The 22,353-nt window shown below is 54.2% G+C and overlaps 1 protein-coding gene across 1 annotated transcript in view; it reads left to right on the top strand.

Annotated features, from left to right (window-relative positions):
* The first annotated feature begins 376 nt into the window (after window positions 1-376).
* The window catches only part of HS3ST2 (heparan sulfate-glucosamine 3-sulfotransferase 2), an 83,895-nt gene continuing 61,918 nt past the window's right edge, over window positions 377-22,353 (top strand). Inside the window, exon 1 of the mRNA XM_081089370.1 lies at window positions 377-898. Within this exon, the coding sequence (XP_080945496.1) occupies window positions 447-898 (452 nt within the window). The 5' untranslated portion in view covers window positions 377-446. The remainder of the gene's footprint in view (window positions 899-22,353) is intronic.

The following is a 22,353-nucleotide window of genomic DNA, read 5'->3' as shown; positions in this document are numbered from 1 at the left end:
CGGCTCCTTAAATAGAGCCGGCAGCGCCGCTCGCCTTTCCGAGGAGCCGGAGCGCGGCCGCGCGAGCGCCCCCGAGCGGCCGCCGCCACCGCACGGCCGCGCCGCCGCCGGGTCGGGGATGGGGCTGCGGGCGCCGGGTGCGCTCCCAACCCTTCGCGTCGAAGGGCCGAGCAGCGCCGGCAGTCGCCCCGCCGCCGGGAGCCCCGCCGCCTAGGACGGGGCGATGTGGGAGGCGCCGCTGCCGGCGCCCCCAGGAGCGACCACCCCCGGGCCCCCGGGCACGGGGCGCGCCCCGCCGGCAGCGCCGGGAAAGGACCGCCGCCCCACGGCTGACCCGCGTGGCCCAGGCGGCGCCGCCCGAGCCCTCTAGGCGGCCGCGGGACCCCGGGAGCTCGCCGCCAGCGCCCCCTCGGAAGCCATGCCCCCCGGCGCGCGCCCAGGGAGCCATGGCCTTTAGGGTCCCGGGCCGCGCGGGGCCACCTCAGCCGCGGAGGGCGCGCCGGCTGCTCTTCGCCTTCACGCTCTCGCTCTCCTGCACTTACCTGTGCTACAGCCTCCTGTGCTGCTGCGACGACCTGGGCCGGAGTCGCCTCCTCCGCGCGCCCCGCTGCCCCCGCGGCCCCCGCGCAGACGTCCCGAAAGTTGTCCCGGAGCCCCGCCCCTGCGACCCCCCGGGGCCGCCGCCCCGCGCGCCCGCCCCGCGCCCCGAGCCCGCCAACCTCTCGGGCTCCCCGAAGCCGGGCACCAAGCGGCTGCCCCAGGCCCTGATTGTGGGCGTGAAGAAGGGCGGCACGCGCGCCGTGCTGGAGTTCATCCGCGTGCACCCGGACGTGCGGGCCTTGGGCACCGAGCCCCACTTCTTCGACAGGAACTACGGGCGCGGGCTGGACTGGTACAGGTAAGGGGGCCGCCCCGCGCGCGCCTGCTCCCCACCCGGCTTCATGCTCGGAGCCACCCCTGCGTTTTCTCTCCCCGTCACCGGCTGGTCGTGTGGGCTCAGGCTGACACGCGTGGGGTTACCCAGAACTTCGGATTCTTTGGACACGCGGTTTCTTGAATGGCAAAGGCCGTTGTCACTGCAGGGAAGGGAGGGCTCTAGCCGATTCAGGGCGGGCAGCGGGTGACTCCCTGCCCAGCCTTTGGAATGGAGCACGGTGCCCAGGGAAGGGCAGGGAGGACGCCTCCACAGCCTCCCCCGGCCTCCGCCCTGAGAAGGATGGAAAGCAGAACAGGAGGACCTTGGCGACAGGGCTCTGTGCTTCGGGAGGTCCCCACAGTTCCAACCGGATGAGCCAGGGCACCCAAGGTGCCGGAGGAGGAGGTTCCCTGCTGCAGGCTCAGTCCAGCCCCAGGTTTTGCTGCGTTCGCTGGGCTCAGACCCGTCCCTCTGACCCCGCGTTCCTGGTTGTAGCCAGGGAAAGGATGCCTGGATCTGAGGCTTGGCTCTCGCTTAGCTTGAGCAAATCCCTAAAACACTTGGAGCCTCGGCGTTCTCATCCATCACACGGCACAGAAGCAGCCTGTGCCCTGGCTGGCTCCAGGCCTTCCTACTGCTTTATCATGCCAACTGGGTGACGCTTCTAGACCAGCCGCCAAGATGGGGAGTTTGGGATACTGTGAGCACTCAGATGAAGATTGGCCAGGGTTGTAGGAGCAGCCAGTCCACTCCTCCGCCGGCTGCAGTGCTGAGGGTGAGAGTCACCCAGGTTGGTGGGTCTGGGGGCAGCCTGAAGCTTCTGGAAGGTGGCAGCTGCCACTGTCCATGTACCTCCCAAGCCCTGTACGGTGCTGAGGTGTGGGCCTGGCCCATGTGTTGGCTGATCGGGGTATCCTGGGGAAGATATAATGTATAGGTTCCCCATAACACATGGCTCCCACACTTCCCCCACATTCCCCTGACCCCCTGTAGACTTTCTAGAAAGGTCTTCCTAGGATTGGAACTGGGGAAGGTAACTGCACAGTAGCTGAGGCTAATTTTTAAAATTTGTATAAAAATAAACCCATTAGGAATTAGGAAGTCCTAAGTATATTGGGCAAAGGACAACTTTATTAGAAGGACCCCACTAGGCTCATAATAGGGGCCCTGGATTGCAAGAAGCGGGGCAAGGGGCTGACATCCATCTTTGCCGGTTAGCCTTCAATGGCCATGGTTGTGGGAGCAAGGGTGGCACACGTGCCATGCTCGGGAGACAGGCAGGCATGTAGTCTGTCTGTCCCCTGGAGAGCCCAGAGGGATAGCTGGCCTGGGGGTGGCCCAATGCCATTATGTTGGCTCGGCGGCATAGGGTGGCCCAGAAAGGCTGGTCTGGTGCTTTCCAAGCCGTGACCCACAGGTGCCCATCTGGGCGTCTGAGGTGAGCAGGGACAGAGCCGGGGCCCGGCCCCAGGCGGGGGACGCCAGTGCTTGCACCCGCAGAGCCCTGTGTGGGTCCGTCACGGCCACGCTCTGCTGCACAGCAGGGTTTCCTCGGGGGAGGCTGGAGATCATTATGAAGCCCTTTGCCAACGGGCTTTATGTGCAAAAATCACAACGTTCTGGGCATCTGGCCGTTAGATCTTGTGTCCTCCGACAAACACCGTGCCCTGCAGTCTCTGCGCTCGTCCCGCTCCCCCCAGCGCGGCGCCTCAGGCTTCCTTCCCGGCCCGTGTCTTTCAGGGATGGCTGCTTTTTATTTTTAACCTTGGCATGTGTGATTCTAAGCCAGCTTAGCTGTGAACCTTCGAGATGGGAGCCGTGCCTTTTTTTTTTTCATATAGCACATTTGGATTCTGCTAAAATTCTCAGCTGAGTCTTGGTAGGTTTTATTTAACATCAAGCACGCTGACAGCTCCATGTCTCAGGGCCTGACTTACCCTCCCTTCTCCCTTCATATTTCTAAAAGAACAGTTAGCCTGGGGGTCTGCTTGTGAATTGCCATCTATGCTCAGGTAATACCATTTGGATGCTGTTTCCATAATTTCCAGAGCATTTCTGTCTGTGTGTTTTACCCTTTATTATCACTCAAGTAATAAGCATTAATGGAGGAAATGAAGGGGATTTCTGAGGTCCTTAAAAGCCCACGGTCCCACTTGATTCCTGAATTCCACAAGTTGAACGGCAGGGGACGTGATGCTCCTGCCGGCCTGCTGCCCCGACTGTTTCGCAGATGTGAGAACTGGAACCCCGGGAGGAGCATGTGGAACAGGGTCCCAGCAAACGGATGCAGTTAGAACCAGCACGTGTGCATTCCAGCAGATGCTCTAACCGCGCTCCACACGCTGGCCACCAGGAAGCCAGGTTCCACTGGCAGACTTGCCCCGTGTGTCCTCTGTGGTGGACTGTTTTCTAAAAGGAGTTGCAGAGCTCTGGCAGTGGGTCTCGTGTGACTTGTCCCTGCTAAGCCCCTGGGGATAAGTTCCTGGGGCCGGAGCCCAGATTGGATGGACAACGGGAAAATTAATAGCTTTACCCTCAACCCAAAGGAGAGACTTTGTGCTGTGGGCAGACAGAGGTAAACCAGGAGGTGACATGCAGTGCCTGAAGGTGGGTGACACAGCTAGAGGGGACACCATCGGCAGAGACCAGGAGACAATGTGCACCTTCCTTGCTCCCAGCCCGAGCTCTCTCTTGGGAACCAGCCCTGGTCAGGCCACCCAGGCAGAGCCCCGCCCTCCGCAGTGTACCTCCCTTTAGGTATTTCCTGAGGTCCCCTCAGGGAAGCTCTCCCCTCCCCTATCCTTCTTGCCTGGTCCCTTCTTTCAGTTTCCTTCCCAGGGAGGCAGCTGGGCCTGCAGGGTAGGGTCGGCTAGCTGCCTGCCAGGTGGGCACAGCCCTGAGGAGGGACCGGGCCAGCACCTGCCAGAGGCTGGAGGTGGTCACCTGGATGCTGGGGTTGGAGGCAGTGACCTTTCTACATCTCCGTGCGCTGAGCAGAGAAGGGCACCTGGTAACTCTCACAGGGGCTGTTTTGAAGAGTGAATGAAACACTGTGTGACAGTGCCTGGAACTCTGTGGTCCATGGAGATAAGGCAGAAGGTCACCACTGCTGCCACGATTACCTGACCCTTGCGCTACCCACACTGGGATCACCTCAGTACTATTAGTATCAAAAGGGTGGATTTCTGCTGGGCTGCTGTCACCAGATGGGCTGAGGAGTTAACTAATGGCTGGGAAAGTAGTTCCATGAGACAAGCAAGAGTCCTGGCCTTAAATTTTCCTTTCAGTTCTGCTTCAATTTTATTTTCATTTTTGCTCCCTCCCTTCGATAAAAAGTCACCTCACATTTCTAGTTGTCAGTTTGCTCCCCTTTAAAATGGGAATGCTGCCTGCCCTGCCTCACGGTCTTGTGAGAATCCGTAAGACAGCCCATGTGGTAACGCTCCCTGGTCTAAGGTCATGCTCAGGGTGCTCATTCGCCAGGGCTGGGAGTGAGGCTGCACAGTCAGGCTTTTCAGAGAGAGGAAGGGAGCGGCAGAGAAAGATAGAAACATCAATGATGAGAGAGAATCATTGATTGGCTGCCTCCTGCACACCCCCTGCTGGGGATCGAGCCATGACCAGGAATCAAACCATGACCTTCTGGTTCATGGGTTGATGCTCAACCACTGAGCCACACCAGCCAGGCCAGCGTCTTCATCTTTTATAAAGAGATACGAGCTGTGCCTCATCCAGTAGGTGTTGGCGTCTTGGGGAGGCTGAGTTTTGTTGGTTTTCGGCGATGGGTGGGGAGCATTGTGAAGAGGAGGTGAGCCTCTCTAACACACTGAAATGCCGGCAAGAGCAGGGTAATCTGTGATCATTGACTGTGCTCCGGTGTCTGCATCATGATAGATGAGCCCGTCCTGTAAATTTTAGACTCCAATCCACTGCGTATTTATTTGTTCATGTGGATGGTGGTCTGGGACCGTGTGAGACAAGGAAGACACAGTATTTGCCCCAGAGACAATGTTTACATAAGAAGGAGAGTGAAAACACAGAAAAGGTCTATTGCTTTATCCAGCTCACTGCAGTCCAGAGATTAATCTTTAGGGACAAAATTTAGGAAGGAATAAAACCAAAGGCAGAAGCCAGGGAAATAGTTAATACAGAAAATCTTCAACAAAGTGATCAAGACACAACACACACTTATCCACGCTTCTTGAGTGTGCACACACATGACACACACTTATCCATGTTGTTGAGTGGGCACAGATGCCTGGGAGGGCGCACTCACACACACACAGGACACACACTTATCTATTCTGTTGAGTGGGCATAGATGCCTGGGCGGGCACACTCACACACACATGACACACACTTATCCATGTTGTTGAGTGTGCATAGATGCCTGGGAGGGCGCACTCACACACACACAGGACACACACTTATCTATTCTGTTGAGTGGGCACAGATGCCTGGGAGGGCACACTCACACACACATGACACACACTTATCCACGCTGTTGAGTGTGCACAGATGCCTGGGAGGGCACACTCACACACACATGACACACACTTATCCACGCTGTTGAGTGTGCACAGATGCCTGGGAGGGCACACTCACACACACATGACACACACTTATCCACGCTGTTGAGTGTGCACAGATGCCTGGAAGGGCACACTCACACACACATGACACACACTTATCCACGTTGTTGAGTGTGCACAGATGCCTGGGAGGGCACACTCACACACACATGACACACACTTATCCATGTTGTTGAGTGTGCACAGATGCCTGGGAGGGCACACTCACACACACATGACACACACTTATCCACGCTGTTGAGTGTGCACAGATGCTTGGGAGGGCACACCCGCACACACATGACACACACTTATCCATGCTGTTGAGTGTGCACAGATGCCTGGGAGGGCACACTCACACACACATGACACACACTTATCCACGCTGTTGAGTGGGCACAGATGCCTGGGAGGGCACACTCACACACACATGACACACACTTATCCACATTGTTGAGTGTGCACAGATGCCTGGGAGGGCACACCCGCACACACCATTACATGTCCTTGCAGACTCATCTCCGTAAGGAGTTGCGCAGCCTCGGTCCAGGAGGAGGTCGCACACACTGATTAAATGAAACCGCCGAGTCCATAAATCCCCACTCGCTGGCAGCTCCTGTCGCGGAGGACGCTGACGATACAACAGTCCCTCCACCGCCCAGCTCTGGCCGGGCCCTGGAGGACGTTGAGAGGGGCGAGCAGGACTGGCCTTTTGAAGAGCTGGCTTTGCTCCCTGGAGCGCAGAGGGACAGTGGGAAAAGTTGCAATGAAAAATTTTTAAAAGCATGGCTTTCCCCACAGCCCTCAGTGAAGGCTGTTAGGTTAAAATGCGAAAATATCACTTACCATGGATCTAAAATCAGGGCCTCTCACATGTAACGTCTGGCATTAGGATCTACCTATGATGGGCGGGGTCTCAGCCTCGGTGAGGTACCAGCTTCCGGAGGGTGGGATCGGCTCCCCAGAGCGCGGCTGCCCTGGAGACCGGCGATGCCTGGGGGGGCGGGGACCCCCTCCTTGCTGGTCTCTGCAGCCAGCAGGGCCCCTTCTGGCCAAGGAGTGGGCCCTTTTTGGTGCTGATTGTCGCCGTGCCATCTCCCCGAAGGCGTCCGTCCTGAAGTGAGGGAGCGGACGGGCTGACCCTCACCAGCAGGTGAGACCCGTGCGGGCATGTTCCTCAAGGCTGCCGGCCGCCCAGCTGCCTGCAGGCACCTCCGGGCCGTCCCGGTGTGCGGTCACTGCGTGCTCCCTGCACAGGCATGCGGGCGGCAGGATCACCCCTCCCGGTGAGAGCCCACACATCATTCCCCAGTGGCCGAGTGGGGGGCCGGGGAGCACAGGGCTCTCTGTTGGGGGTCCCCTGAGGACCTGAGGGGCAGGGGGGTAAGCGCGAGCTGAGTCAGCTGGAGGGGTCTGAAAGGTCGCCCAGCCAGCCTACCCTGGGACTCACTGCCCTCCAGGGCTCGCTCCCCTGGGCGGGCTATGCATTGAGTTGTCAAACGCCCACATGGCAGGCTCAGCGCCAGGCAGCTGCCAGGGCCCTGCGGCTGTGTTCTCCTCAGGGCGGCGGCAGTGATGGGCTGAGTGCTTTGTGGTCCCGGGCAGCTTGGCGAGGTGGGAAAAAGCCACCAGCGAGTGGAAATAACAGCATTTCAGAGGTCACTGCTGCCTGTCAGCCCACAGCTGGGCGGCAGGGGAGGCTGGATTCTCCCCCAGGGAACAGGGCGCGAGGGGCGGGGGGGTTCCTGGCGCTGTCCACCTGGGGTTTCTTCTCCTCTGAAGTCAGAGGCACTCTCCCGAGTAAGAGAACTGGGGTCTGTTCTGGGAGAGGCCAGCTGGGCTCTGGGCGTGGCATCGCTCCCCTGCCCCTGACGGTGGGTTTTCCAGGCTTCAGAGGTCCTGGCACCGCCTTCCTGATCCCTGCCCACCTGGCACGCCCTCTTATTATTCTCTTACTATTGTTGGGTAAGTTAACACATTTAAAAATTATAATTTTTCCGTAAAGAACTGGATCATTTTCCCGTCAGTGTATATACTTTAGAATAAAAACTATGTCCTCATAGTGCAAACTTCAGAAGTGACCGAGGAGAGCTAATGACACTGCCCTCGTTCCCGCCCGTGTCCGCCACGCATTCCCTTTCCCGGCCCTCCGGGGTCCATTTCTGGGTACCCTCCAGGGGTGCGCTGTGCATTCGTAAGCCCAACACACATCATGCAAATATAGTTAAAATGCATATTTTTAAAAGCAACTTCATTTGAAAACCACCCCAAATGGAAAGCCAGCGTTACTTGCCGTGATTAGAAAGTAATCGTAAAAATAAATAGATTGAAAACAAACAGTGCTCTTGGATTTCGCTGCCTGAGGTGGCTGAGAGGCCTCAGGCCTGCCCGTCTTTGTTTAAAAGAGGATATTTCGGAAAGACCAGTTAGAGCAGTTAAAGAAACACTAATATTAATGCCAGGCATTCCCCCGTGGAATCAGAAGGCTTGAAAGTGAAGGGGAAATGATGAGGCATTTTCCCCCATGAGATTCGGCGATGGGTAGCAGGTCTTTGTCGAACCTAAAATTCCCGGGATGGGGCGCACACCAGCCCCCGGGGAGCCTGCTGGAGTCTGCAGAAGCCCAGCTCAGTGAACCCATCGCTGCTTCTAGCTTGCAGTTGCGTTGATGTGTTACTGATGGGAAGGGACCAGCCTAACGGAAACTCCGCACAGATATGAGCATTAAGAAGAGCACCCAGGCCCTGGCCGGAGAGGCTCGGTTGTTGAGCGTGGACCCCGGCACGGAAGGGTTGCCGGCTCAGTTCCCAGCCAGGGCACATGCCCAGGTTGAGGGTTCGGGCCCCGTCGTGCTTACAGAGGCAACCCATCCATGTTTCTCTTTGACATTGATGTTCCTCTCTCTCTCTTTCAAAAAAAAAAATGAAGAAACATTTTTAGAAATGTATTTTGACTTGCAGCATTGCGAGAAAGCCGGCCTTCGGGAGAGCGGGGCTCCCTGCAGAAGCAGCATGGCCGGTGCGGGCGGGCTCTTCACTGCTCTCCGGTGGAAAAGCCGCAGGTCCCCGGGCTGTCCCTCCCCAGGTCAGAGGTCGGCAAACTCATTAGTGAACAGAGCCAAATATCAACAATACAACGATTGAAATTTCTTTTGAGAGCCAAATTTTTTAAACTTAAACTATATAGGCAGGTACCTTGCTATTAACTTAATTAGGGTACTCCTAAGCTGGCCTTTGCTAAAAAGTCCTCAATCTGATTGAGGTACGTTTGCTGAGGTTGACCCCTTCCAACTCTCCCATCCACACTCGTCTTGTATATTTGTTTCGTCTATCTCCTTTCATTCATCCTCTCTATATGTCCAAACCATCTCAACATACCTTTCTCCATCCTCGACACTACATCTTCTTTCACTCCACAACGTCCCCTAAAATTAACTTAATAAACTTTACTTAAAGTTTTAAGTCAACTTCGCACTGTACGTGCGCGCCCGCACGTGGTATTTTGTGGAAGAGCCACACTCAAGGGGCCAAAGAGCCGCATGTGGCTCACGAGCCGCATGTGGCTCACGAGCCGCGGTTTGCCGACCACTGCCCTAGGTTGTCACGTGCCCACAGGCGTCAGTGTTGCAAAAGTCAGACAGCAAGTCAAGGGAAAGGGGCTCATGCCTTTTTAAAAAAATTATGAGGCTCAAAAAAAAGAATGGCATCTCCCCATTTGAGACAACATGGGTGGACCTGGAGGATATGATGCTGAGTGAAATAAGTCAGACAGAGAAAGACAGATACCGTATGATTTCATGTATATGTGGAATCTAATGAACAAAATAAACGGACGAACACAGGAGCAGCAGAGGCCTGGAAGCATGAACAGACTGATGGTGGCCAGAGGGGAAGGGGGCGGGGGCTGAAAAGCAGAGAGAGAGTAAGAAGTACAACTGGCAGTCCCAGAATAGTCACGGGGATGTGAAGTGCGGCACAGGGAATGCAGTCCATGGTGTTGTAATAACCCTGTATGTGCCACTTGACTACTGGAAATACATAAATAACTAGCCACTATGCCACATACCTGAAGCTAATATAAAACAATATTGAATGTCAACTGTAACTGAAAGATACAGTAGTTGAATCAGGATTTAAAGCTACAGAACATAACAAAAGCGTGAGGCCCACGGGGGACCGGGCGTCTTTAAAAGCCAGGCTGCCACGTGCGGCTCCGCTCCGCGCACCTGGCACGAGGCTCAGAGCGTCTCAGAGCGTGGTCACTTCGCTCTCTCCACAGTGTCCTCTCAGCGAAGGAAGAGGGGGGCAGTGCTGTTTCTCCGGACACAGAAAGGAGCTCCGCTTGAGAAAGTTGCCCGGACTTCCCCTGTGTTCAACGGAAGCAACTCAGGGCGTCTGAGCGCAGCTCCCCAAGCTTGCCTCTCGCTGGGCAGGTGGCCATTGGCGCGGAAGGGAAGGCCGTGTGAGCTCGGGGTGCCCTGGCCTCGGCTCGCTGCTGGGTGCGGGAGCCCCAGGCCCCCCCGGCTGGCTGGGAGCCGCCTGTGGAGGGAGGGAGAGCAGAGGCGTGGATGAGATGCACTTGTGGGGACGGACAGGGCGGCCACTGCAGCAGCGATTCAAAGCTTGGGCTCTTGAATCAGATGAAGAGTGGAGACCTCAGTTCCACCTCCTGCCCTGTGTGTCCACCAGCCCGTGGCTTCTCTGTGCCTCGGTCCCCGTGCACACGGGACGGTCACACTCCCTGCCACGTGGGGCTGCTGTGGGGAGGACAGGGCTCAGAAATGTCTGGCATGTGGAAGGTGTCCTGTGCGCATCAGCTGTCGTTGTTGGACATTGATGTTTGCCATCGGACTGTTACTGAGCTCAGTGCCGAGGACCTAGCGATGAATAGGACGCAGACCCTCCACTGGGCTCTTCGTTGTTTGATGGGGTCATCACATGTTCACGGAAGTTTTTACGTAAGTCAGATGGTGGCAGGTATCATAATAGAGATACAAGCAGGCTATCGCATGAAGAGGAGACAGAATCCACCTGCAGGGGACGGGTGGTCTTGTAAGGATGTTTTTCCTAAATATATTCATCCCATGATTTCACCTTTGCTTACAATCAAATCATAAAATAAAGTTGGTTCAGATTACTTGAGTTCTGCATGCATTTATTGACCCCCTGCTGTGTGCCAGGCACCGAGCCAAACCCTGGAAAAATAAAGATGAGAAAGAAGAGATCTTCTTTAAAGAGCTGAAGGGGCAGAGAAGTCCAATGGCAAGACTTGCTGAGAGAACACTCCTGGCATGTGGGGTCACAGAGGAGGGGCTCCCGCTTGGGGCAGGTCGGAGAGGCTGTGGGGGAGCTGAAGCTTCAGCTTTAGGGGTGTGCATTGATTGCTGCCGCCTGGATCTAGCGCTTCTCATCTTGCGGCTCCAGCTCACATGTTACCTCAGACCCTTCCTGAGCCGCCCAGTGCCGCTCCCCTGCCAGCATCACCTTGTTTTATTTACTTCGTCCTTCTTGTTGCAGTCTCAGATGATCTTGTGTGTGTGTTTTTCTGACTCTCCCCCACTGGACTCAAAAGTCCTTCAGAGCAGGGATCTTGTCTGCTGTGTTCATGCCTGTATCCCCAGAGCCAGACCAGTGCCTGGCAAACAGTGGGTGCTCAGTCGACAGCTGTTGAATGTATACAGTTAGGTTTAGGGGTAAGTAGGAACTCACCGATTCCAAGCCGCACGCTGGCCCCAGCGCTTTTGTAGGCTTTTCACACGTGGGTCTCGAGAGACTGGGGGAGAGAAGGCAGGATTCAGATGCTGTGACCCCGCCCTCGTCTCCACAGGTATTTATTGAGCACCTACTCTGCGCTGGGTACTGTCATGATCCCTGGGGAGAGAGCAGTGAGGAACAAAACTCCTGCCCCACGGTGCTCACCTACTGTGTGGTGGGAGCAGAGGTCGGGAGATGGACAAGTACGTCACATCCATGGCACACGGGACCGGCAGTGCTGTGGGGAGCCTGAGGGGAGCGGCGGCAGGAGGGTGCAGATCTAGACGGGATGGTCCGAAAGGACTCACTGAGAAGGGGCTACGCAGCCAAGACCTTACATGTGTCCCAAGGCTCTCGGCTGCACTGGAGGGGGTGGAGACAGGGCAACTGGTCAGGAGGCCTTTGCAGTGGCGACGGTGGGGGCGAGGTAGGCAGCCCCAGGATTGCCGATGGGGTGCATGGGGCAAAGGCGGCGGTGATGACGACCTCTATCAAGGGCTTGATGTCTTTCCAGCCCTTACAGGTGACAGGCTGGCGTTTGAATCTGACATACTTGCCAATTCGGCCCCTGGCGTGACTGGCAGGCACCTGTCTGAAGGTGCCCTTGAGCGAACCGGAGAGAGGAGTCCCGGCCTGCTGTGACTAAGAGGCGGCAGGGCCACCGCAGACAGGTGGCAGGTGGCACAGTCCCTCTTCCCAGGGCTCGCCGAGGCCTTTTGTCAGGCACTGCTCTTAGGTCACCTCTTGAGGTCCTTGGGAGGTTGAGAAAGGCTCATGTCACTCTGTCTCGTTCTTGTTCCAGCCTCCTCGACGCGCACGGCAAGGCGCTGCCTTGATGACGTTGCTCAATGTCGGGGATTTGTGTGTGTGGTTTCCTTCAAACAGAATTGAGCGCCGCCATGGTCTCCTGCGAGCTGACTGGGGCCCGCGCCTGGCGACTTCCCCAGAGCTGCCGAGCGTGGGGGAGCGCTGCTGCTTCGGTGGTTGTACTGAAGATAGGGAACCATCTCCCGGCGCTCATTCTGCTCCAGCGGGATGTAGGGGTGGCATAAAGTGGAGGTCGCCTTTCCCAGGATCAATTGCATTTCAGAAGTGGTGGGTAAGCCCTCCCCAGCTTATGGCCACTTCTGGCTGAAATACTGTGGAACCTGAATTATTAATTCCGTGAAAAATGGGTTAAGTCATTGCAGAGCTCTGTGGTGGCAAACTTGTACTTCAAGCTCCTTTCTTGTATTTTCTCCAGCATAAACGTCTCTGCGAGCCAGACGCTCTTGGGCCGCATGGCCACTCTCTCTCTGCCAGTCATTTCTCCGGGAGGGAAAGAACCTGACTTCATTCCATTGTTCTCCCTGCCAAGGACGAAGAGGAGGAAGTGGGCATAAGTGACTGCGGGAGGTGCTTATGTCAGAGCCGTTTTTATAGGTACTCGGATCTGGACCTGACTCAGATGACAGCTGTGCAAACAAGGCTGTCCCTACACCACGAAGCTCTGAGCCCACGCGCCCGTTCAGGTGGCGGATGCCCAGGGGAGCAAGCAGGAGGACGGGCAGCCCTGAGCTGCTGTGGGCACGGTACTGCAAGCTGGGCACAGCGACCAGCTGCAGAGCTGGCCCAGGGAGAGGCAGCTTGGAACAGTGATGGCATCACAGATGCCACATCCCCGGGGACTCTGGGCACGAACATGAACGCTGGCTGTGGGACGATAATGGGGTGTGTGTGTCCCATTCAGAGAGAGTGCTGGTCCCACTGGAGGGGACAACAGCCAGTCAATCCCAACAGACTTTTTGCCATCCCTGTGTTGCCAGGTCTTCTAGGCTTTACTGTGGGTGTTTTATTTAAGAAAAAAGCTCGAAATATGGCAATTTAAAAAGTGTGAATTGTGAGTTTATAATTGTGTCTGACTGATTCACGACTTTTATAGAACACAGGGACCCAACAGGACATGTCTGTGGGCCGGTGTCACCTGTCGGCTGTTCTTTCATGACCCTGCGAGGCTGGGCCTTGGAAACGGGCCTTACCGCGTTCTTACCAGCCTCCGGCGCTTAGAGCTGCGCCGTGAGCACGTCGCCTTTCTAAGCTCGGCTTTCTTAAAATTCTTGTGAGACAAGGATTTTAAGCACTCTCACCTCCTAAGGTTGTGGTGACTCAGCGTCATAAGTACATGTTAGGTCTTATTCCTGGGCTGTGCGTGGAGGGGGTGTGACCCTCACGACGCTGTTGGGGATGCCTGGAACGAGAGGCCTGACGTGGACCTTGGTCAAGGTGAGGAGAGTGGGGTCTTCTCAGGCCATAGGGAGGGGAAGAACCTGGAGCCAGGATGACCCGTGGTTGGAGAAACCCATTTGGTTATAGGACTGGCCCCCAGGGCGGGAGCCCGAAATCCCTGCTGCTCCTCATTGTCACTCATGTGCGTGCCCACAGAGTCCCTGGGGATGTGGTGTCTGTGATGCCATCACTGCTCCCAGCTGCCCTCCCCCGGCCGCTCTGCAGCTGGTCACTGTGCCCAGCTCGCCGAGCCGGCCCAGAGCAGCGCACGGCGCCCACCCTCCCGCAGGCTGCTTTTGGCGTCGTCGTTGATAAGGCAGAGGTGCTCAGAGGTGCGCGGCTTAGAGACACACTTGCCCGCATGGACGTGAGCACCTCTCTGAGTCGGTGGTTTGGTGTAGACAGAAGTCCAGCCCGGACAGTGGGGTCTTGCTAACAAGGAGAGGCTACGGGCTGGGCCGGGAAGATCAGCCTGGAGGAGTTTCTGTTCCACCTTGACCAGCAGTTGGCACCTGCAGGGTGACGGGAGAACGTTGGGATGGCGGGGCCAAGGAGGCTAGAGGGAGAGAAGAAGGCAGCCGCCCTCAGGAGGACGAATTGTGTCAGAGGTGACAGGGTTTCCTTAACGCCAGCCACGTGTGGGTGTGACGGTGGCTCCCTGGGACCGGGGCCCCTGACGCATGGAGCTTTGGTGGGAGAGCTGGGTGATCACATGGCCTTGGTCTTGCCTCGCACCGTCTAAGACTCCTCCCCCGTCACCTTGTCATCACAGTTCCACCTACAATCTGACACGCTGTTTCTCAACCTTCAGCCGTTCGGGTGCCATCCTCACGGTTCAGTTTTGGCTGCATCTGGAAATACTTCATATCCTTCACATGGTATTGATGACCACTCATACCTTTTGACTTAACTTATTTACTTAAATGTGAAACTTGGTATCACCATCCTAATGAGAACCCCCCATTGTTGGAAATAGAGTAGTCATAGGAACCAAACAGCGCAATGAAGTCCCAGCCTCAGTTGCTGCCTGTGGCATGTTCTGCCTGAGGCAGCCCCGTTTTTCCTGTTAAAGACAGAATCAAAGCTGTGAGAGGGTGTTAACAGCATTTCAGCACCTAAGACTGTCTCCATGATGTAATCAAAAGCTTTGGATGGACTGAGAAAGGGAAGGCAGTTATTTCCTAATGATGTGGCCATGTGGCATTTAGAGTCATGTCTGTGTGCCACCTCAGTGGGTTTTTAACCACTAGCGCTTCACGCCCCACACTTCGGGAAATGCGGACCCAACCATGTATAGCAGTGGTTCTCAACCTTCTGGCCCTTTAAATACAGTTCCTCGTGTTGTGACCCAACCATAAAATTATTTTCGTTGTTACTTCATAACTGTAATGTTGCTACTGTTATGAATCATAATGTAAATATCTGATATGCAGGATGGTCTTAGGCGACCCCTGTGAAAGGGTCGTTCGACCGCCAAAGGGGTCGCGACCCACAGGTTGAGAACCGTTGATCTAGATCCTTCTCGCTCAGATGTCACTGGGTTATTTTGTCATACTGGGGTGCCATGGTCCAGCAGCAGCGTGGGGGACTGGCTGACACTCCAAAGTCCGGGTGGTTTGCCGAGCTGTGGTTGCAATTTAATTGCAAATCGGCAGGACATCCTGGGGGAAGCGAATGCCTCGGGAGGAGCTGCGGGCGCAGACCCAGCCATGTGGTATTTTCAGGTCTTTTTCCAGGACCAGTTTCATGTAACTTTGGACTCTGGGTTTGATAAGCTGCAGTATGTGCTCTTGAAGATATTACCTGAGGCCTCAGCCAAAGTTTCCTTACAATTCCAACTGAAGTGACGCAGGCAAACCTTTACTGATTGTTTCTTTAAAGAACTGTGAAGGTTGGATCGCAAAGGCATTGTGCTGAGTGAAACAAGGGTTGCGCTGTAGGCTGCCATTTACATGACACTCGCAAACAGAGAAGGCTAAAGGACAGAGTACAACCCGTGGGTCCCTGTTTTTTTTGCGGGGGGGTGGTGGTGGTGCTGTGACCATCAAGAGGCAGGTGAGGGAATTGGAGGCCATGGAATATTTTGTACCCTGACTGTGTGGTAGTCACATGACTCTACACATGTTATAATTCATAGAGCTGAGCACCAGTAAAAAGTCTATCTTACTGTAAGATACTTTATAAAATAAAAAGTAAAATTTTATATTAAAAACATCCATGTGCCCTGGCCAGTGTGGCTCAGTTGGTTGCAGAGTCCTCCTGTGCACTGAAAGGTCATGGGCTCGATTCCCAGTCAGGGCATATACCTAGGTTGCAGGTTTGATCCCCGGTTGGGGTGCATAGGGGAGGCAAAGGATCTCTCTCTCTCTCTCTCTCTCTCTCTCTCTCTCTCTCTCTCTCCTCTTTTTCCTCCTCTCTCAAATCACTTAACATGTTCTTGTGTGAGGATTACAAAATAGTAATAAAAATTAAAACATCATTATTATACAACTCACCTACTGAAAGGCATCATACACCCCTCAATAGTGATTCCTAATCGTCAAAGAAACCCAGCTCCCCAATTTTTCTAGTTCACGAACCTCCCTACCTTCCATCCCAGTGATGAGTTAGAATCAAGGATAGTAGTGGCCTTTAAATCTTCCCTATCACACGCCCACACTCGGGACTGACACTGTGGTCTGAAGCAAAGGTCCAGAAGATTCCATTTAGGTCTGGGCCACCGTGGCCAGCACAGACACCCAGCAGGCACTTCACAGAATCCTGACAGCATGTCTGTCCTGGTTACAACCAGCCCAAGGATAGAGCTAGAGGCGTCACCCTGTCCACCCACCCTCCACCCTGAGCCAACTCAGCAGGGACAAAAAGCTCCTGGAATGTACCCTGTCCAGCCAGAGCTGGGAGGAGCCGCCCCAGATGGGAGGCCCACACTCTCCTCTTCCCAGCCCTTGGTAAGGACCCCATGCTCCCACCGCCCCCATACCACAGACTCCACTCCAGCCACTGCTAAGGGTAGCCTCCAACCGTGGCCCCCCTTCCCGTGGCGTCTGACATCGGGCACAGAGACCACGTGAACAGCACAGCAGTCATTGCAGCCTGGCCTGGTGCTGGCACTTGATGCCATGGCGCCCTGCGACCTCCCACAGGCCCCGGGTTTTACCGAGTTAGGCTGAGTGGGTTTCTTTTCCTTGGGTGACTATGTCACTACTTGGTCGGTTGGGTGGAAGTCACCTGGGCTGGAGGCAAAAATATGAGTGTTACCCACCCGTTGGTGATAATGGAACTCGCGGAAGTGGCTGCAATAACTCAGGAGCCTGTGTAGCTGAAGAGGGAGGTCACAGGGAGGGCGTGACCAGGAAGTAATTTAACACAGTGATGGGGACGCAGTGATGGGAAGGTGGAGGGGGCGGTGCGGGTCGTAAAGCTCAGTAGAGCAGGAGTGCACAGGCGGTTCGAGGGCCACCCTCCGACGCCCCTTCCTCTGTGCCAGCTGCGGGAGAGCTGGGTTATGTTGTCTGGCGCTACCACTTCCCGGTGACTGGTCTGCTTGGTTATTCATATAACCGATTTCAAAAGTGATGATCATGCCACTTATCAAGACGTTTGGCACCTGTTATGGTCACCATTGTCCCCAACATATAAATACTTGTACTTTTTCTGATTATAATTTATCTATAAGTAAATAAGTAAGCAAATAAGTAAATAAAGGTATATCTACATGGTGCCAGCAGCTTGGCAGCTAAAGAAATATACATATATACTGAATTGAAAAGTTCTGAAGGCTACCACTCAGTTAAAAATAGCAAGGTGAAGAACACATACTATCTCATGTGGAGAAGGTGGAAAGGAACAATATACACTTAGTGGCCAGATTATTATGACCACCTGACGTTTGTAGACAAATTAGCTATAATTTTGCTCTGAAGTTGCTAGAGGGCCAGACCATTATAAATAGGGAAGCAGGTTGTTTACCACGACAGTGGAAGTGTTTTTTTTCTGAAGATATGGGTAAACAACGCGATTTTAACAGCCTTTGAACGTGGCATGATTGTTGGCTCTCGGAGCCATGGAGCGAGTATCAGCAAAACAGCCAAAGGCCTGTTCGAACACCTTTGCTGTCTGCAGTTACCAAGATAAAACGTCTCCAACTCGCACAGGAACACAAGGATTGGACAGTCGAGCATTGGAAAAAAGTCACGTGGTCCGATGAATCACGTTTCCAGTTGCATCATGCAGATGGCAGAGTGAGAATTTGGCAGAAACAGCATCAAAGTATGCACCCCACATGCATGAGTACAACCCTTCAAGCTGGTGGGGGCAGTGTTATGGTTTGGGGCATGTTTTCCTGGCATGATTTGGGCCCTTTAATTCATGTGGAACAACGTCTGAATAGCACAACATACCTAAGTGTCGTTGCTGATCAAGTTCATCCTATCATGCTGATGGCGTATCCCAATGGAGATGGCTTCTTCCAACAAGACAATGCGCCATGCCACGGTGCTGGTATTGTGCAGGAGTGGTTTCAAGAACATGAGGGAGACTTTACCTTGCTTAGGTGGCCCCCACAATCACCAGATCGCAATCCAATGGAGCATTTGTGGGAGGAGAAAAGAGCCATCAGGCAGCTGGTTCTACAACCATCAAATCTCACAGAACTGGACAGTGCTATTCATCAGGCATGGGGTCAGGTTCCTTGCATCACCTTTCAACATCTCGTGGAGTCAATGCCAAGAAGAATCACAGCAGTATTGAAGGCAAAACGTGGCCCAACAAAGTACTGATGGGGCGGTCATAATAATCTGGCCACTCAGTGTATATCCCAATGTTGACATTTATGCGTAAGTTAGTTCTGAGAGGACACATGGGCGACTAACAGCAGCAGTTCCCGGGGAGCCGGGTGCTCAGCACGGGAAGGGGGGCTCCTCCCGCCTGCTGGGTGTTGGGGAATGGCAGTATCTTCTTTGAAAACTAAAATGAGAATTGTACATTGTGGGAAAGTAGGAAATTGATAAAAGAATTAGAAAGTTACCCAAAATTGTACTTATGGTTGGAACTGCTGTTAGAATTTTCTTTGTACCATTTGAGACAAATCATGTGTATGTCTTATATACCACTTTACATATAGATACATGCATATATATATATTATGTTTTAGACACCGTCTTATAACTGCAATACATTTAACAGCATGGCATGGCTGTCTCGCCGTGACAGTAAGTGTGGATCTACAGAATCATTTTAAGCGCTTACATAGCACTTAGCTCTATAGCCATACTAGTATCTATTTAACCAAATCTCCCAGCAATGGAAGTTAGGATTGTCCCCACATTTTATGATTAAACAATAAAAATGACAGCAGCAAGCATTCTGTCTGTTTCCAGGCTCAGGAGAAATCTCTTGCAGAAGCATTGTGGGTTTGAGAAGAAGCCTGATTACACACAGACGCACTGGCTTTGCCACAGATCCTCCCCCACCCACCCACCCACCCACCCCACAGACACCGCCTTCCCACGCGGTGGCGAGCTAGTCGGTCCTCACAGTCTGACGCATGAAAACGGCCTCCTTTTAATCGGGAAACTTTTGGCTGCTTTTAAACATGTTTATTGCCCATTTGCATTTATTTCTGAAATGTTGGTTACTGTTTTTCCTGCTGGAGAGTTTTCTTTTTCTTTTAAAAAGGGGATGCTTAATACTTGAGGCTCTTAGCTGGGTTGCCTCTTACTGTCATCATCTCAGACATGTTGCTGGTGGGCGAGCAGACTTTGGCTGGCTTTTAGCTTCTCATCTAGTCTGATAAGCACATTTTTTGTGTGTTCTGATTATCAAGATATTTGGACATTTTTCTTTCATTTATTTTGTTCATTTTCATTGTTCATTCCCTCCTCTCCTGACTCTCTGTTATTGAATTAGCGGGGAATTCTTCTTTCTTTTTCTTTATTGAAGGAACATTTATAAAACTTTCAGGTACGCCACAGAACCTGACGTCGGTACCACCACGCCGTGCCACGGCCGAGGCCCAGCTTCCGTGGCGCTATATGGCGGACCACCGCTAGCTGTCGGCCCTCCCCTTCCCTCTGCTAACCGCCCATCTGTTGGCAGCCTCTGTGAGCTCTTCTGTTCATTGTTGAAAATATTCCACATATAAGTGACATCATACAGTATTTGTCCTTATTTTACTTAGCATAGTACCTCGAGGCCCATCCGTGTTGTCGCAAATGGCAGGATTTCTCATGATTTCAGCCATTATTCTCAGGGCCGAATAATATTCCATTGTACACACCGTGTCATGGCTATTGTGGTCTCACGGTTATTACCTCTTGTAAAAAGTCTTGGAATTGCTGGCGTGAGTTAAACGCATCTGCAGTTCCCAGTGCCAGCACAAACTTCTCCTATTTTTGTCATTAACAGGACCAGGGAGGTGGGTGGGGAGGCTGAAGCCGGCATTACAACCGTCTTTTACGTCCTGGAACTGCTGCGTTTATTTGCGGCGTTTCCCACTGGGAGCTGGATCTAAATTCTTGGTCTCGTGCTTATCAACAGCCTTTCTCCTCTTTCCGCCCTCACACCATTGAGCCTTCAGGGCCCCTCTGTCTTGCCGAGGGGGACAGGGTGGCCTCACCTGCCCAGAGTTCTGGAGGTGCCCTCTCCCCAGCACAACACACACGGCTCCTTATCCTCCTTATCGGGAAGCATGGGGCGTGGACACTCTTCACCTGCCATGGGTCTGAGTTTGGATTTTCCTGAAACCAGAGATGGAGCTCAAGGAGTTTGTTCAGGAGGTGATCCCTGAAGGCAGGGGTGCTGGAGTGGCAGAGGGCCACAGGGGAGGGGAGGTCGAGTCTGAGAGCTGCCTGGCCCTGTGGTGGCCGGGGCCCAGTCCCCGGGGAGTCTCGGGAATGCTAGGGAGCCCTTAGAAGTGCCTCAGCGTTGTCCCGGCAGCAGACTCGCCGGCTGGGAGTTTCTCCAAAGGTGCTTTCGTCCTGGGGCCTCTGGCTGCCGGTGTGGGAGAAAGGCCGCACCTCGGCCTGGGGAAAGCCCTGGACAGCCTCAGAGAGGGTGCTGCGGGTCCACAGGACCCACCACCAGGGTGGCTGGAGCCCATGGCAGGCGAAAGGAGGGATGGGGGGGGGGGGGTTCGGGAGGGTGCACAGCGTATCTGACACAACGCAGCAGCGCCCTCTTTCTCAGGAGCTCGAAAAGAAGCCCGGCTCTCAGACTAGAAGGGCTCCCCGGCCCAGGACCTCAGCACCCCAAGGACGTACTTTGGCGCTCAGTACTGACGGCTCAGCAATGACCTTTAAGTCCAGTGTTCAGGCTGGACTTGGTCTGGACATGCCGGAAGCCGGTCCATGCTTGCTGTTTCAAAGGACCTGGCATATATGGCATACTGTTCTTAAAATGTTTGCTCACCTTCTTGGCACTATGTGTTTTAACCAAGGTCTCCTCTCTGAGAAAGGTTGTTTCCCCAGGTAGGGATTTTCCCCTGAAGTTAGGGAGGGAATAAAACCCCTCAACTAAGTACCAGGCGGGTAATTAATCACTTTAACTATGAATAATCATGCTTAAGCTACATAATCTTTACTCCCTGGAATGGAGATAAGAAACACCCTAACCTTTGTAATAGAGATTGATAGGATTGAATCAACTGGTATAAACACAGATGTAACAAGACAGCAAGAGACAGAAGAGAGACAGAACCTAGGCACAGAACCTACACAGAACGTTCTCTAGAGACAGAAGAACTTCGCTGGAGAGAACATGGCAAAAGATCCTGGACAGAAACTGGCCTCAGAACCTAGAGACAGAACCTATCGAGAGAACATGGCAAAAGATCCTGGACTGAACCTGACTACAGAAATTGGCAAGAGAACCTGACTAGAACCTGGTGACTGAACCTGGCTGGAGAACCTGGACTGAACCTGGCTGGAGAACCTGGAGAACCTAGCAGAGAACATGGACACAGAACCTGGCTGGAGATCCGAACCAGAACTTCGCTGGAGATCCTAAGCAGAACCTCTCTGGAGATCGAGACCAGAACTTGGCTGGAGATCCTGGCTAGGCTGCTGATCAACTGAACGCTGTCTCCATGTCATTCCTTCTTCGCCGACTCCGTCTACGCCTTTGGGAACCCCTGGACCTGCTGGGGTTGGACCCTGGGATGGACAGAAGATCCGATTCTCCTCTGACCTTGGTCTCTTGCTAAAGGTGCCTGCCTCTCCGGCCTTCGATGCTCTGACTGCTCCCAAGCAGGCTCCCTCCTCCAGGACGGGCGCAGTGCGGCATCCCAGGCTGCCAGCCCCCTGTGCGCAGGCGGCGTGATCCGGGTGGTGGGAGGGCCAGGCCTTCACCCACTAACACTGGCTCCCTGAGGGGGTGAGTGACAGGCAGAGCCCTGCCCTCCAGGAAGGAGCTGCTGGTGCAGAGCCCTTAGCTCTGGGTCAGGGATCCATGTTCCGGGTCCAGGAAGTGCATCACTTGCTTGGGTAAATGACACGTGTCTCCTGCTGTTCCCATTTGTAGGATCCGAGCATTCGACTGGACTTGTGTATTCTGAGTGGATCTTAGAGAAAAATATAAAGTAAGAGTGCAAGAATATGGCCAGAATTTGGGGGGTTGCCTGTGAGGGCCTGAACTTGGAGACAGTGGGCTTCCAGGTCTGCTGTCTGCCTCTAGAATCTCTGAGCAACAGTGCATGGAGCTGCTGGGACGCGGCGCCTGCTCCCTGGCCGTGTCCAGGGGAGGGTCCCGCGCTGCCCGCCTGTGGAACGCGTCCCCGCAGACCCACCGAGCACCCCCTCAGATGCAGGGGCTCAAGGAGGCATTTTCGGCAGCTGGTGGGGGCTTCTCTCTC

The sequence above is a fragment of the Myotis nattereri genome (genome assembly GCF_964212035.1).
Source record: "Myotis nattereri genome assembly, chromosome: 4".
Classification (NCBI taxonomy): Eukaryota; Metazoa; Chordata; class Mammalia; order Chiroptera; family Vespertilionidae; genus Myotis; species Myotis nattereri.
This window is presented reverse-complemented; position numbering and strand designations above follow the sequence as displayed.